The 13585-nt window shown below is 38.9% G+C and overlaps 2 protein-coding genes across 3 annotated transcripts in view; one reads left to right on the top strand and one right to left on the bottom strand.

Moving 5' to 3' along the window:
* GCP1 (glycoprotease 1) overlaps window positions 1-2377 on the top strand; it is a 63066-nt gene extending 60689 nt beyond the window's left edge. For both annotated transcript variants that reach the window (XM_088962154.1, XM_088962153.1), the window contains exons 12-13: window positions 345-433; window positions 1812-2377. In XM_088962154.1, coding sequence (XP_088818280.1) covers window positions 345-433; window positions 1812-1946 — 224 coding nt within the window. In that variant the 3' untranslated portion in view covers window positions 1947-2377. The remainder of the gene's footprint in view (window positions 1-344; window positions 434-1811) is intronic.
* Window positions 2378-5707: 3330 nt separating this feature from the next.
* LOC148880280 (protein EXORDIUM-like 3) lies at window positions 5708-7046 on the bottom strand. Its single transcript, XM_088962152.1, has one exon. It carries the CDS (start codon window positions 7018-7020, stop codon window positions 5965-5967), a length of 1056 nt encoding a protein of 351 aa, XP_088818278.1. The 5' UTR covers window positions 7021-7046; the 3' UTR covers window positions 5708-5964.
* Between the last annotated feature and the right edge of the window lie 6539 nt (window positions 7047-13585).

Genomic DNA, 13585 nt, shown 5'->3' with positions numbered 1-13585 from the left:
GTTCTAATCCATACTGCAAACCAACTTGTTGCCACCCCTAACTATCCGTCCATTTTCCTTCACAAAATTTGGAGGAACAAACAATAGTTGTCATTAATGTGGAATTATCCACCCAAGGATGTAGGACTCTTATGGACACGGATTTTTTGGCATATGTAGGAAATGCAGACTCCAGAGGATTGCTTTTCAGCTAAGACTATTTAATAGATTACCTGCATCACCTTTTGCAGATGTAGCCCCTCTCCAGAAAATCTTATTCTTCTCTTTCTAATTGTTTAATCTCTTCTTAATATATATTTAAAGTTATTCATGAAAGTCTAACATCATGATTTTCTTCTGAGAAGGTGTCATGGTTGCTTGGACTGGGATCGAGCACTTTCGCTTGGGAAGATTTGACCCACCACCACCTGCCAATGAACCAGACGATTCTGTGGTTTGTATTGCCATCTGTTCTCATAATAGCTACTATTATATGCCCCACTTCTCATGGTATTTTTATGTGCCCCTGATATTTGTTGTATAAACTAGATTCACATAGATTTAGTGTTTTATGTTCTTTTTCTCGTACATTTATGGTATCTCATCCTGTAATTTAGGATGTATTCATGCCCACATCATCTAGATTGCTTGTATGTGTAACACCATGTCAATATGGATCCATTGCCATTACATTTTTAAGAGAAATAGCTAAACACATGCCAAGTCCAAAAAATGTAAGACAACAATGGATAAGACCAAAAAAAGGCAAAACCAAGGGATAATGTCAAAATATAAGATGTAGTGCCAGCAGGTAAAAGAAACTTAAAGAATCTTCTAAAAGATGGTGTTTTATCAACCTCATGTTACCTATGCAGAGATGTTTGAAAACTATATCATGCTAATTGACATAGCTAAAGAATTCATGCCAGCTAGATATCTCTGAGAAAATATTCGGTTTTGTCGATGAATTAGCTAATTGTTCACTCTTTGGGGGGACATTACACTGTAATTAAATGACTGGATCATCATCATCTAAGACTTGTTGCAATTATATGGGGTGAGCTACATGAATCTTGCTTTGCCATTCCATTCTGTTTAGTGCCTTATCCATTGTTAAATTATTAGCGCGTATATCATTTCTTACTACTTCAACCTATGTCCTCTTATATCCGCACCTAGCCCATCTAGTCCCTTCAACTAGCAATAATTAAACAAATGGATATTTTTGTTATTTACAATTTCAGAACAATAGTTTTAGGTGCTTCTTTACATCAGGGATGCAGATGACAAATATCATACAGGGATAGCTGGCCAACAAAAATTTTGTATTCCATCATGTTGCTTTTATCTTCATAAACCTGCAATTTCTGGATTTCTTTTGGGAGTTAATCTTCACATAAGCTGGCCAACAAAGGGAAAAAAAAGGTGGATATTGCTGAAACATTTCTTCTTTTTTTCTTTTAGCTGTTTTATCAATTGAAAGTTTACCTCATGCTTCTGCCATTTCAAGTTATCTTAATGTCTCTGCTGTTGTCATTTGATTATTGTCGTTGTTGCTGCTGTTATGTGGAATATTTTGATTCTCTACTTCAATCTTTTCTTGTCTATATATGATTGCAGAGTGATCGTCTCATTTGAGTCAAGGAAACACCTTGGCTTGTAATTGGCCCACATACTTTGACTTTTTTTTTTTTTTGGGGGGGGGGGGGGGGGGGAGTATTCCAATATAGCGTGGAGTATTATGGAATTTATGCTCCGAGTAATCATTTCCCTTTTTGTATGATAAATTTCTGATTTACATTAAAGAGGATGTTTTGCATCTTTCTGGGCAGTTTGATTTGCGGCCAAGATGGCCATTGGGAGAGGAATATGCTGAAGGTAGAAGCGAAGCTCGCTCATTGAGAAGAGCCCGGATATATCCATCGCTTACATCCATCATCCAAGCTTCTCTACAACAGCAGTCGTGACTTACGTCCAGAGAATCCAATCAAACCCTTTAATGAAAGTTGCCGAAATGGAATTCACACACGCTCGGCCTAATTCAGTCGCCTCTCAAAGTTTTCTATGTTCTTGCCTTGATCCAAGTTTTCTATGCTCCATGGATCGCTTCAACTGTTGAACATTACACTCAGTAAAGAAGCTCGTTGGGGACATACAATACAAGACCAAGGTCAGGCCGAGACCCATCACATATAATGCGCATTGATGCAAGGCTATATTCACTGAGATCCGCAAAAGGAGTCTTTTACATGATCTTCTGTTTTAATTGGTATTACCGTTTGATTCTAGAATGTAGATCGATCTCAACCACCTATTACCATTACTTGTTGAATGGACCCACTTCACCTATATGTATGAACATGTACGATGCATTCTTTATGTGATGATTCTTGCGGCATCCTCAATAGTTTGGTTCTAAGATAATGTCTCAAGCAAATAGATGATGCCAAAGAGTCATTAACCACCCATCATACATCTAAAAGTCAAAATTGGCTTATAAGACATTTTACCCTGAAATTACAATGCCCTACCGTCTCGGTCATCTAGATGCAATGGGCCAACCGGCCAAGAATAAAAGTTCTGAAATTGGTACTGTGATGATGCCCCACATGGATTCCGATTTACACACTTGAGTGTGAGCGTCGTCTCTCTCTCTCTCTCTCTCCTCACATTGTAATACCTCCTTGCGTTAGATTAGACCTGCATGTGATTTGTCAGTGGATTCAATCCACATGGTTAAACGGAAATCCTCTTTTTATTGTTCGATCCAGCTTTTATTTCTGGGCAAGCTATCTCCTTTTGATGGTCTCCCTTTTATTGCTGTGTGTGGTAAGGTGGAAATCTCTGGATGGGTTGTTATACCGGTATGAGCAGGGACACGAGTCATGAGTCACTGCAAACGTACTAGTTTGTCTTTGTCTACAAACCAATATATCAACCTGGACTGGACTGGATCTAGATGCAAGGGTGGTTCCCACTTCCCACTAGCCACTCCCACATTAGAACATTGATGTTAAGCTGTTAGATGAGTATGTTATTTTTATATTTATTATTTTCATTGTTGTAAGTTCTAAGTTGTAAACCAGAACCCAAAAGAAGAGCAGTGGAGTGAACAAAGGGAGGGAATGTAGGGGACCCACGTCAATTATGTATTTGGATTGGAATCGTTTTGGGTCCTGGAGGGTTTGAGGAAGGGGATTCGAAAATATCATGCAGTTGTTGCCAGATTTGGGTACAAATTTGGAGGGACCAGAGATTCCAATTCCAATTGGTAAGCTGACAAGCTTCTACGTCATCCCCTGTAACTCTGTAAGTAGAAACCACGTTGTCTAGTTTATTATGTTCATCTTCATCCGCCACGGCGAAGCTGTCCCGAATACGACCTTGATGTTCTCATTCGCGATCGCGACGTCCCTTTTTTTTTCTTTGATTATATTTTATAGTTGAAGGGTGGGACCAAAACTGACCAAATGACGGTGGGCCTTCACCATCATGGCGACGGTTAATTGTATGGATGGATAGAGAATTAGAGGTAATGCAACCGAGTGACTGGAAAAGTGTGTAGAGACTAGTGTAGGGATGTAAATGGATCAGATCTAAATTTTTATTTGATCTTGGATTCAGATATTTTCCTGCTGGAATTTTAGATCGAATGGAATCAGATTGAAAAAGAATGTATAGAGATTGTCGTGTTTTTTTTCTTTTAATAATTTATTAAATTTTATAGAAATTAAATTGAATCGTATCATATTGAATATCCAACATTTTTAACAGATTCAAATCTAAATTGACATTTGCAAAATCCTGACTGGATCAAATTTGAATATATTGTTATTTGAATTCAATCTGATCCATTTGCATTCCTATCATAGTGATTCTCTTCTCTTGATAAATCATAAATATGCTCAGGTGCCGGATGGGGTCGCTTATGCAATTAAGTTGTTGTAGTTCCAGTTGTTATCCTCTCTTAATGCTTGAAAACTGCCATCTTTAAATAACCAAAAAAACTGACAACTCTCTCTCTCTCTCTCTCTGATATTAGCACTAGAGCTGTAGAACAAAGTGTATGTTTGGGAGGGCTTTTGCCCAGCATATTCTTGCCCTTGTATATGGACCTCACATGAAAAATGCATAGGAGTGGATTCAAGCTGAGCTGAATAGCCTATTTGAGCTCAGCTTGCCAAGGCAATACGAGATTTGAGCTCATGCTCGACTTAAAAAAAATGTTTTATAAAAATAAAAAATTTATATATAATATTTTTTTAATATTTAAAAAATTAAAAATTATAATAATTAATTATTATTATATATAAAAATAAATTTATTATTATTATTATTAACGAACCTGTAAATTAGGCTCGAACTCAATTCAAAGCTCGATTAAAATCGTGCAAAATGAAACTTTTTACAAACCGAACTCGAATAGCTCATAAAAAACTGGACTCATGGCGACGCTTGAAAATGCAAAAGATATATTTGGTAAAAATCCAGAATGCAAACATGCATTTCAAACGCAGTTTGGAGTGCAAATATGCATTTGAGTGTAAACACGCACTTCAATAGCTTATCCAAAACTCACACTGGTGACTGGTGACTGAACCATCACTACTCTACAGCGACTTAATGAGAATACAAAAAACCCTCCGGCTCAGTTTGGAAGTACTCATGAATGCCAGGTGGCTTCCATATGTGGCCTCAGATTAGGAAAGCTTGTGAATTAACAGTTTGTTAAAAGGACGGATGTCAAAGGAACAGAATAGAAAGTCCAAACATCAAACAATTATGGATGTAGTAAGTAGGGTGGCAATGCTGGCTGCAAGATTCCTTTGGGAATTTGGATTAGCGACTATCTTTCTGTAGGATAGGCTTGTATTAACTCATCTTCACTCACCGATTTCATAAATCATATTTCATATATATACGTGAGAGATGACAGGATGTGACTCGTACTGTATATAATATCCCCCTTATCTTCCTCTGCACTCTCAACTAGTCTCAAAGTTTTGTTTGTAACATAAACTGTGAAAGGGAAGACGAAAACACAATTCAATCAATTATCAGATGGGCCTCTTCTGTATTATTTTAAGCCATTAGCGGCCAAACCTCATGAAAAGTAGCAAAAATTAAAAAAAAAAAAAAAAAATCTCCATTCCCTAGTCCCTAGTGCGTCGCTGCACTTTTTAGTGTTTATTAATACATAATAATTATTCTTAAGAATAACAAAAAAATAGGTATCCTTTCAAAGGAAGCTACCTACGACTAGGTGACGTCAATGAAAGAATCCTGTGGCCAATGCAATCACATAGTCACTACTACTGCACCAAACATCAGCTTCCCATCATCCAATCTATAACCCATGCCAACAGGTTCTGACTTGTATTAAACAGGTGGCAAGATATTTTGGTTTAAAAAAGTTGCCACGTGGAAGATCAGGCTAAACGATAATAAAAAAAGAAAAAGAAGGCATAAAAGGTTAGGAAATGGCACAAATGGCTACTTTATTTATATTCGTGCCAATAACATAATAACATGTGCCACTTTAACAGTATTTATTTAGAACTCGAACGCGATATCCGATAAAGTTAAAAAAAAAAACAGAATCTAAGTCCGACTATACGAACCTTTCTTTCTCTTCTTCCCTTCTATTGAACTTGAAAATTTTCGAAATGAAAATCTTCTCCAGGGCTCAACAACCCACTTTAAATAAGGCGGGAACAGTAACAGACCATGAGACTAAAAACATCTCCATTGCTGCAAAAGAAGCAAACCAACCCCCTTTTCTCTTTGTACACAATCATCTAAACACGTTTATTACAACTTAATAAAACTAACTAACTGCTCTCTCTCTCTCTCTCTCTCTTCCCATAATAAGACAGATGAAAGAAAGAAATTCACGGATTCTCTCTAATCATCCTCTCTCTGTTCAGAGAATCAGAATTCAGAGTTCAAAGTTTAAATTTCAAAGTTCAAATTATTACTGTATTACTACTGATCGAGAGCATTAGGACCAGAACAGTAGTTCAACACAGGGTTCCAAACCCACTGAACCAAGAACCTCCGCCCGACGCCGTTCATGTTATACGTAGCCCCATCGTGGCCGTCCAGGAGTTGGCCGGTGTAGGACCCACCGCCGCCCGTACCATAGATCCCCTCGCAGAGATCGGCAATCTCCGTCGGAAAACAAGGGTCCTGCCCTGCATACCACGCGTTCACCAATGGGTTGGTTGCTAGCTCCGCAATCTCGTGGGCGATGACGCTTATCATGCCGTCCACTCCTACGTCACTGTTCGGTGACTTCATCTGTTTGAAACCCGGCATGTAGACCGGTACGGCGAACGGGTAGGCGCAGATGCCGGGACAGAGCTTGGCGGAGTTGCCCACCCAGGCGTACGGTAGCGTGTACCCCACTATGGAGGGGAAAGTGAAGTAGTGGAACCCACAGACCTGGCCGCAGAAATCTTGCATGTACACGTCGTCCGATGTGAGCAGGAGGTAGAGTCCGCTCTTGGGGTTTACAGGGAGGGGCTTCGTTCGGGCCGTCACGGCGCTCTTTATCACAGACTGGATGGAAAGGCGAGTAAGCGACTTTCCGTGCGAGTAGAACCGGTCGTTCTTCTCTTCTCCGAGAACCACTGTTCGGGAAATGTTCGCTCCGGTTTGATCGGTATAGAGCTGCACAGTCTTCCACCACCCGGCCACGGACGGGGCTTTGACATCGACGGCGGAGATGGAGTTGAGGAAGCCCCGGATGATTCGCTTCTGTGATTTCTGCCATGTCCCGTACCAGATGGTGTGAACGGTGATGTTGGCAGTGAGAACGGGGCCCATGTGGTACCTCAGGTGAACGAACTCGGACGAGCCCTCGTACTTCTTCGAGCCTCCGAACAGAAGGTCAGTGGTGTTGTTGGTGGGTTGCTGATTAGGCCATGGGCGCCACCCGATGACCGGACTGACGGAAGAGAAGAGACAGATGATGACTGTCAGCCCGGCAAGCACCGGAACGGGCGTCGCCGGTGACCGACGGGGGCAGCGGTTAGGCATGTCCGTAGCTGGGTGGAAATGTGGGTGTTCTCTTTTACTTGGCTTTTATATATTTATAGGCATAGCGGAAGCAGAGAGTTTTGAAAGGAAAAATAAAGAAGTGGATTTTATTTCAGGGTTTTTTTTTCTTTTTTTTTAATTTCAATTTATTAATAATTTTGGAGAAGAAGCGCGCCATGCCATTGATTTTTGGGTTCCGGGGTATTGGAGGACAGGTGGATTTAAAGCCCAGTTGTCTAGTGGGACCCACAAGTCAGAATATAGTATCATCTCTCGTCGTCATCGTCATCATCCGATGGTCGATAGAAACCCCCCCCCCTTTCGCTGCAGGGATGGGTATTTTGGGGATGACGAAAAGATATATATTCGCTGCCTAATATTAACAAATTAGTTAAGCTTTATCGGTTACCGTAAATCACCGAAATATAAAGCTTTTCATCAAACGTCGCAATATATAATAACTTTCCCTGTCTCCATCAGAATCATTGGTGGGGTTTGGTGGGTCGTATAGTTAGATAGATCATGGTCCTAGGGGGATCAGCTTTGTTCTAATTTCCAATAATGCCCTTCATTTTAGCCCCTTTTCAGACCGACGCTGACAAGAGCATTGGACCCACGGGGATGTCCTTTTTGGAAACGCGTGGCCTCTGGACAGAAGACGAGGTCGTTTGAGAATTAAGACCTTCATGCAATGATACAATGACCCTCGGGACTATGATAATCAAATAGTGGGACCCTCCAGATGACATGTAAGACTCATCGGTAGCTAGAGTGTTCTCGATCATCACCGATTTGGCAAGTTGTAATAAAGAAAGACAAGTGAGAGAGAGAAACACTTGAGATGACTTCTAGCGGTGGAAGTAATCACGGAGTGAATGGCGCTGAGAGAACATCCAACAGCTGAGATGGAGAGCGGCGGGACCCATGAGCTTACAGAGAAGCCGCTTTCCTGATTTCCTCGAACGGGGGGCACGAGTTCATGATGACTCCTATTGGCTTTTGGGGGACAGCCGGGACACTTGATTTAGCTTAAGACGGGTCTGCAATGTGGCCATCATTGTTGTGTGTGTGGTCGCCTTCTTTTCTGTGTGAGCGTAGACACTGTTGAGAAAACTTTATATGTCGCCTTGTATGCCATACGCGTATACTGACTCGATCAGTGCAAATATCAGAATTGTCTGGGAGTTTCTGAGACAAATTTGCGGAATTATAGGGATGTATGCCCTGTGAAGGGGGGATCATATATATGATATGTCCTACATCCGTGACAGACATTCGGAATATCTACGTTCCTCTCAACTTGCCAGGTGGCAAGTCGACCTAGCTTTGGGTTGCTCTATCATAAAGACTAAGTTATGGTGATGGAAGAGAAGGGTATGTACATTAACTGCTCACAAAGAAATTGTGCATTTCCCATTAAGATATATGGATCCAATGTCCCCCTAATTTTGCAAAACATCAACAGTAGGGAACTTAGCATCGGCGCCCCACAACCTCTCACATTATTTCCTCGCCGTGTATTGAAAACATTTCCCAATCATAATATTATCAGTTCTGTTATTATTATTATGGGGAGATGTTCTTAATACATGGCGGGGATGTGATGTGGAACAATGTGGGGTGCCTCTTGTGGGGCACAGATCTAAACTCCTTAAATTTTTCGGATCTGCTGCCACAATGCAATGCTGCTGGTCATATTCACCTAGAAATGTGTTGTGGTCAGCAGATGCAGACTTTAAAGCTGTATTTGGTTGTAATACAATTTTATTTGAAATAGTATGGGAGTATAAATGAAAATAATGCAAATTTTGATTTAATATTATTTTGGGTTTTATTTCATTCTGCTGAGGTCTTATTTTAATTCATTGTACAACAATCAAATAAAACAAAGTAAATTTTGAAATAAAAATAAATCATAATTTGCACTGAAATTGCACTATCATAATTGTGCATTAGTGCAAACAAATTTGCATTGAAACCAAGGTTCAAAGTATCGCTATGTATCGGCCCATATCGGCCAATACATATCATTCCGGGACCCTTCCGGTATGCCCCTATAGTGGGTGTATCGGGGGTCTGACCGATTCAGGGGATGGAGGGGTCCTAGACCGGCTCCCCTGAACCAGTTTTGAAAAAAATAAAATAAAAGAAAAAAGGTAAAAAAAACAAGTATCAAAATGCCCAATACGCCCCTATCGGCATATTGGGCGTATCGATATTTTCAACCTTGATTGAAACCAAACACAGCCTAAAGAAATTATTCCAAACAAATATGCCAATTTGGTAGGAGGGTTGTTTGTGTGGTAGGTGGAAGAAATCTCTCTATAAACCTTTTAAGTTGTTACATACAAGGAAGATTCTGAAGAATGGGATTTTTCCTTTTGTTTTCTTTCAGTTTCAAAAACTTTTAATGTTGGGGTGACAAGGAAAAGGGAACACTTCAATATTGTCCAAAAGGAAGAAATAAAACAAAATCTAGTAAGTGTAGTTCATTCCCCTTATATATGCAAGTTTTCATATAAAGGAAACGACTCTGGATCCCCTGCTCACGAGAACGCTATTCATGCCTACCCATACTACACTACTCCCGTGAATTGGGAACATCTCCCCCTGCATAATACTATACAGAGGATGAGATATTTTCCATGTGTGACTGCAATTAATGTGGGCAGGATATCCGAACTCAAAGGAAACTATTGTTCTTTGTTTTTGTTTTCATTAATTAGGTTAATTTCTTCCGGACAGTACCCAGTAGCATATAAAACACTAAAGGTTATAATCATAAAACTAGTAATATTTATATACTGTTATCATTTAAGCGTTGTCTCAACTACAAATTCCAATTTTTCTATTGGATTCTATTTATCATTAAATTATAAGCACTTAAATAATTTCTTCTTCCATCCAAGTTGTCGATTAGTTGCTAGCTCTTTTAGCCCCTTCAACTTATATATATTATATTTATTTTTCAAACAGGTATTCTAAGTAATATATCAACTATGGCTGTGAAATTATTGCCTAAAAATTCCTCTTTTTTTTTGCCTTTATTAATGGATTTGTGCTTTTAAAAAGAAAGAATTCTGGATGTACAAGAAGCTCTCTGATTTCTTTGTGCTGAAAGCTGATCACTTGAACTGAATTTTATATTGAGAATTATAGATTTTAAGATTATCCAAATATGATATTTTCTATTTTATTTATTTAAATAAATATGAATTAAAATGGGAAACCACAGTTCATACACATAGTCTCCCTTTGCATTTGCACTGAACATATTTGTATTTACACTCTTTTCAAATGAAGCTTATCTTTTTAAAAATACTTAATTCATCCTCATCCAGGGATTGTCATAAACTGATCAATTCAAACAACATTTATAACATTTTTCTCTCTCTTTAGAATAAAATAATGTCTTTACCTCTACAATAATTAAGTTGATCATATCCCTCTAATGAATTATGATTTCTTTTTCTTCTTTGTATCTTCACCTTAGATATCATCAACATGCCAAGTACTATTTTAAGGGCAAATTTCTTAAACTACCCCAAAGGTTTAGGAAATTAACTAGTTCTATCCCTACTATTTCTTAAAGCGAAAAAAAATAAAAAATAAAAAACTATTGTTTTAGTATTATCTTAAAATACCCCTATTATTCTTGACAATTGACTAAATCTCCCCCTACCGTTAACTTTCCATCACACTGGATCACATATGACATCACGTGACCATTTTTTTTCAAAAATTCCAAAAAAAATACCCTTTGAAATCTTTCTTCCCATCACACGCCACTACAACCTTATGTATTGATTTTTCTTTCATCTCTACCTCTAGTTCTTCCTCGGTCTCTCTCTCTCTTTCTCGCCGGGCAAGGAAGTCCACGATTGTGCAAGCACTCCTCTAAAACTAAGCTTAGGGTTCATCATACAGAAACAAAAAAAAAATCGGTTTATCTGTTGTGAATAGGTCGATTAACCCTAGTTTAGTTCTAGGTCTGAAGTATGTAAGAAGAAGAAGAAGAAGAAGAAGAAGAAGGAGAATGAGAGAAAGAGGAGAAGAAAAAGTCACTTCACCCAACCAACCCACTCTGTATTTATATTCTATGTGTTGGATTACAAAAGACAAAGTTGCCCCTCATTAAGTATAGGACACAACTTAAACTCAGAAAAAATAGACTATTCAACTTTAATTAGATAGACAAAAGACTTAAATACCCATGTATTGTCAATCTTAACACTCCCCCTCAAGCTGGAGAATATATATCATATAGTCCCAACTTGTCACATATGTAATTCACTCTTCCCCGAACCATCCCCTTTGTAAATAGATCTGCCCACTGGTTTCTTGAACTCACATGAGATGTATTTATCACTTCATTGATCACTTTTTCTCATACAAAGTGGCAGTCGACTTCAATGTACTTTGTTCTTTCATGGAAGACTAGATTAAAAGAAATGTGTATAGCAGCTTGATTATCACAGTACAACCTCATGGGCCTGTCAATTGAGAACCCCATTTCCTACAAGATATTTTTCAGCCACACAATTCACATGTAGTATAAGCCATAGCCCTATATTCAGCTTCTACACTGCTCCTTGCCACCACTATTTGTTTCTTACTCTTCCAAGTTACCAAATTGCCACTAAGGAAGGTACAATACACTATAGTAGACCTCCAATCTGACACAGATCTGGCCCAATCAGCATCTGTGTACCCTTCTATCTCAAGAGTTCCTCCACTTTTGTATAATAAACCATGACTTGGAGCATCCTTTAGGTACTTGACTATTCTTAGAACTACTTCCCAATGCGAAACCTGAGGTTTCTACATAAATTGTCTCACCATGCTTATAGCAAATGATATATCTGGCCGGTAGGGATGGATTCGAGCCGAGCCGAGCTGAATAGTACGAGGCTCAAGCTCGGTTCGCCTAGGAAGTACAAGGCTTAAGCTCGGTTCGAGCTAGAACCTTGAGCTCGAGCTCGGCTCAAGTCAAAAACTCGTAAGCTCGAGCTTAGCTCAACTCAAGCTCGATTTGAGAAAAAATGTTTTATAAAATAAAAAATTATATATAAAAAATATTTTCTATTTGATATCTAAAAAATTAAGAATTATAATATTTTATTATATATATAATTTTTTATAATTATATATATATATATATATATATATTCGAGCACGACTCACGAGCTGAGCTCGGCTCGTTTATTAATAGAGCTTGTAAATTAGGCTCAAGCTCGGCTTGAAGCTTGGTTAAAACCGAGCTGAGCCGAGCTTGAGTAGCTCGTGAAGAGCTTGGCTCGTGGCTACCCCTACTAGCCGAGTAATAGTCAAGTAGTTCAATTTTCCCACCAGCCTCCCGTATCTTCCAGGATAATCAAACTCTTCACCTACATCAATACTCAACTTAACATTCGACTCCATAGGTGTTTCAGCTGGTTTGGAACCCAATAGCCCTATTTCTTCAAGTAGATCAATGACATATATCCATTGGCACAAAGTTAATTCCATGCCTTGATCTTGCAACTTCTATTTCTAGTAAATATTTCATCTTACCAAGATCCTTTATGTGGAAGTGATCATATAGAAAGTTTTTCAACCTGTCAATCACATTGTTATCATTGCCAATTATGACAATATCATCCATATACACCACTAACAAAACTTTCTCATCTTCTAAGTCACGACTAAACACAGAATGGTTGACACTATTTTATGCCAAAATTCTTCACTACTTCACTAAATCTATTAAACCACGCACGTGGAGATTGTTTTAGTCCATAGATTGCCTTCTTAAGTCTGCAAATTTTTCCATCATCCCCTTGAGCAACAAACGTTGGCGGTTGTTCTATATATAATTCCTCAACTAGATCACCATGTAAGAAGGAATTCTTGATGTCAAGTTGGAAGATAGGCCAATCATACATTGTTGCTAATGAAATTAACACCTGAACTAAACCAATCTTGGTCATAGGAGAAAATGTTTCTGTATAGTCAACACCATATAACTAAGAATAGACTTTGGCCACTAACCTGGCCTTTAATCGTTCTACACTGCCATCTAGAAGATACTTCACTGTGTAGACCCACTTACATTTAACAACATGCTTACTGGGAGGGAGAGTAGTAAGTTTCCACGTGTGATTGTGTTGCAAAGTAGACAATTCATCTTCCATTGCTTGTTGCCACCTTGGAGATGTAAGGGCTTCTTGGACAGTCTTAAGAGTGGTGAGCAACAGAAACATAATGAGAAATAAGATGAGATATACAACTACGCTTACTTTTCCGCAATGCAATATGAAGATCAAGGTCAGAAGGAGGAAGATGCAATCATAGGATCCGTTGACGAGGGTTGAACTAGAGGAGAGGCCGGTGCTCTTTTGTAAGTATACACTCGTGTGATTGGTGGCATCTCAGTATTAACCTACACTGGGGAAGGCGGGGATGGAGCTAGAACTAGAACTATAGGTAGGAGGTCCTCAATTGGAACTGGAAGTGGAACCAATGGAGCAAAGGAGGGATATCAGTATTCAAGAAGAATGGATCAGACTCAAAGAAAGTGACATCC

This window comes from Nelumbo lutea, chromosome 1, assembly GCF_056320005.1.
Source record: "Nelumbo lutea isolate HS-2025 chromosome 1, American lotus-T2T, whole genome shotgun sequence".
In the NCBI taxonomy this organism is placed as follows: Eukaryota; Viridiplantae; Streptophyta; class Magnoliopsida; order Proteales; family Nelumbonaceae; genus Nelumbo; species Nelumbo lutea.
This window is presented reverse-complemented; position numbering and strand designations above follow the sequence as displayed.

Excerpts from the sequence above, each read along its gene's own strand:
- LOC148880280 (XM_088962152.1), bottom strand. The coding sequence starts at position 7,020 with ATGCCTAACCGCTGCCCCCGTCGGTCACCGGCGACGCCCGTTCCGGTG.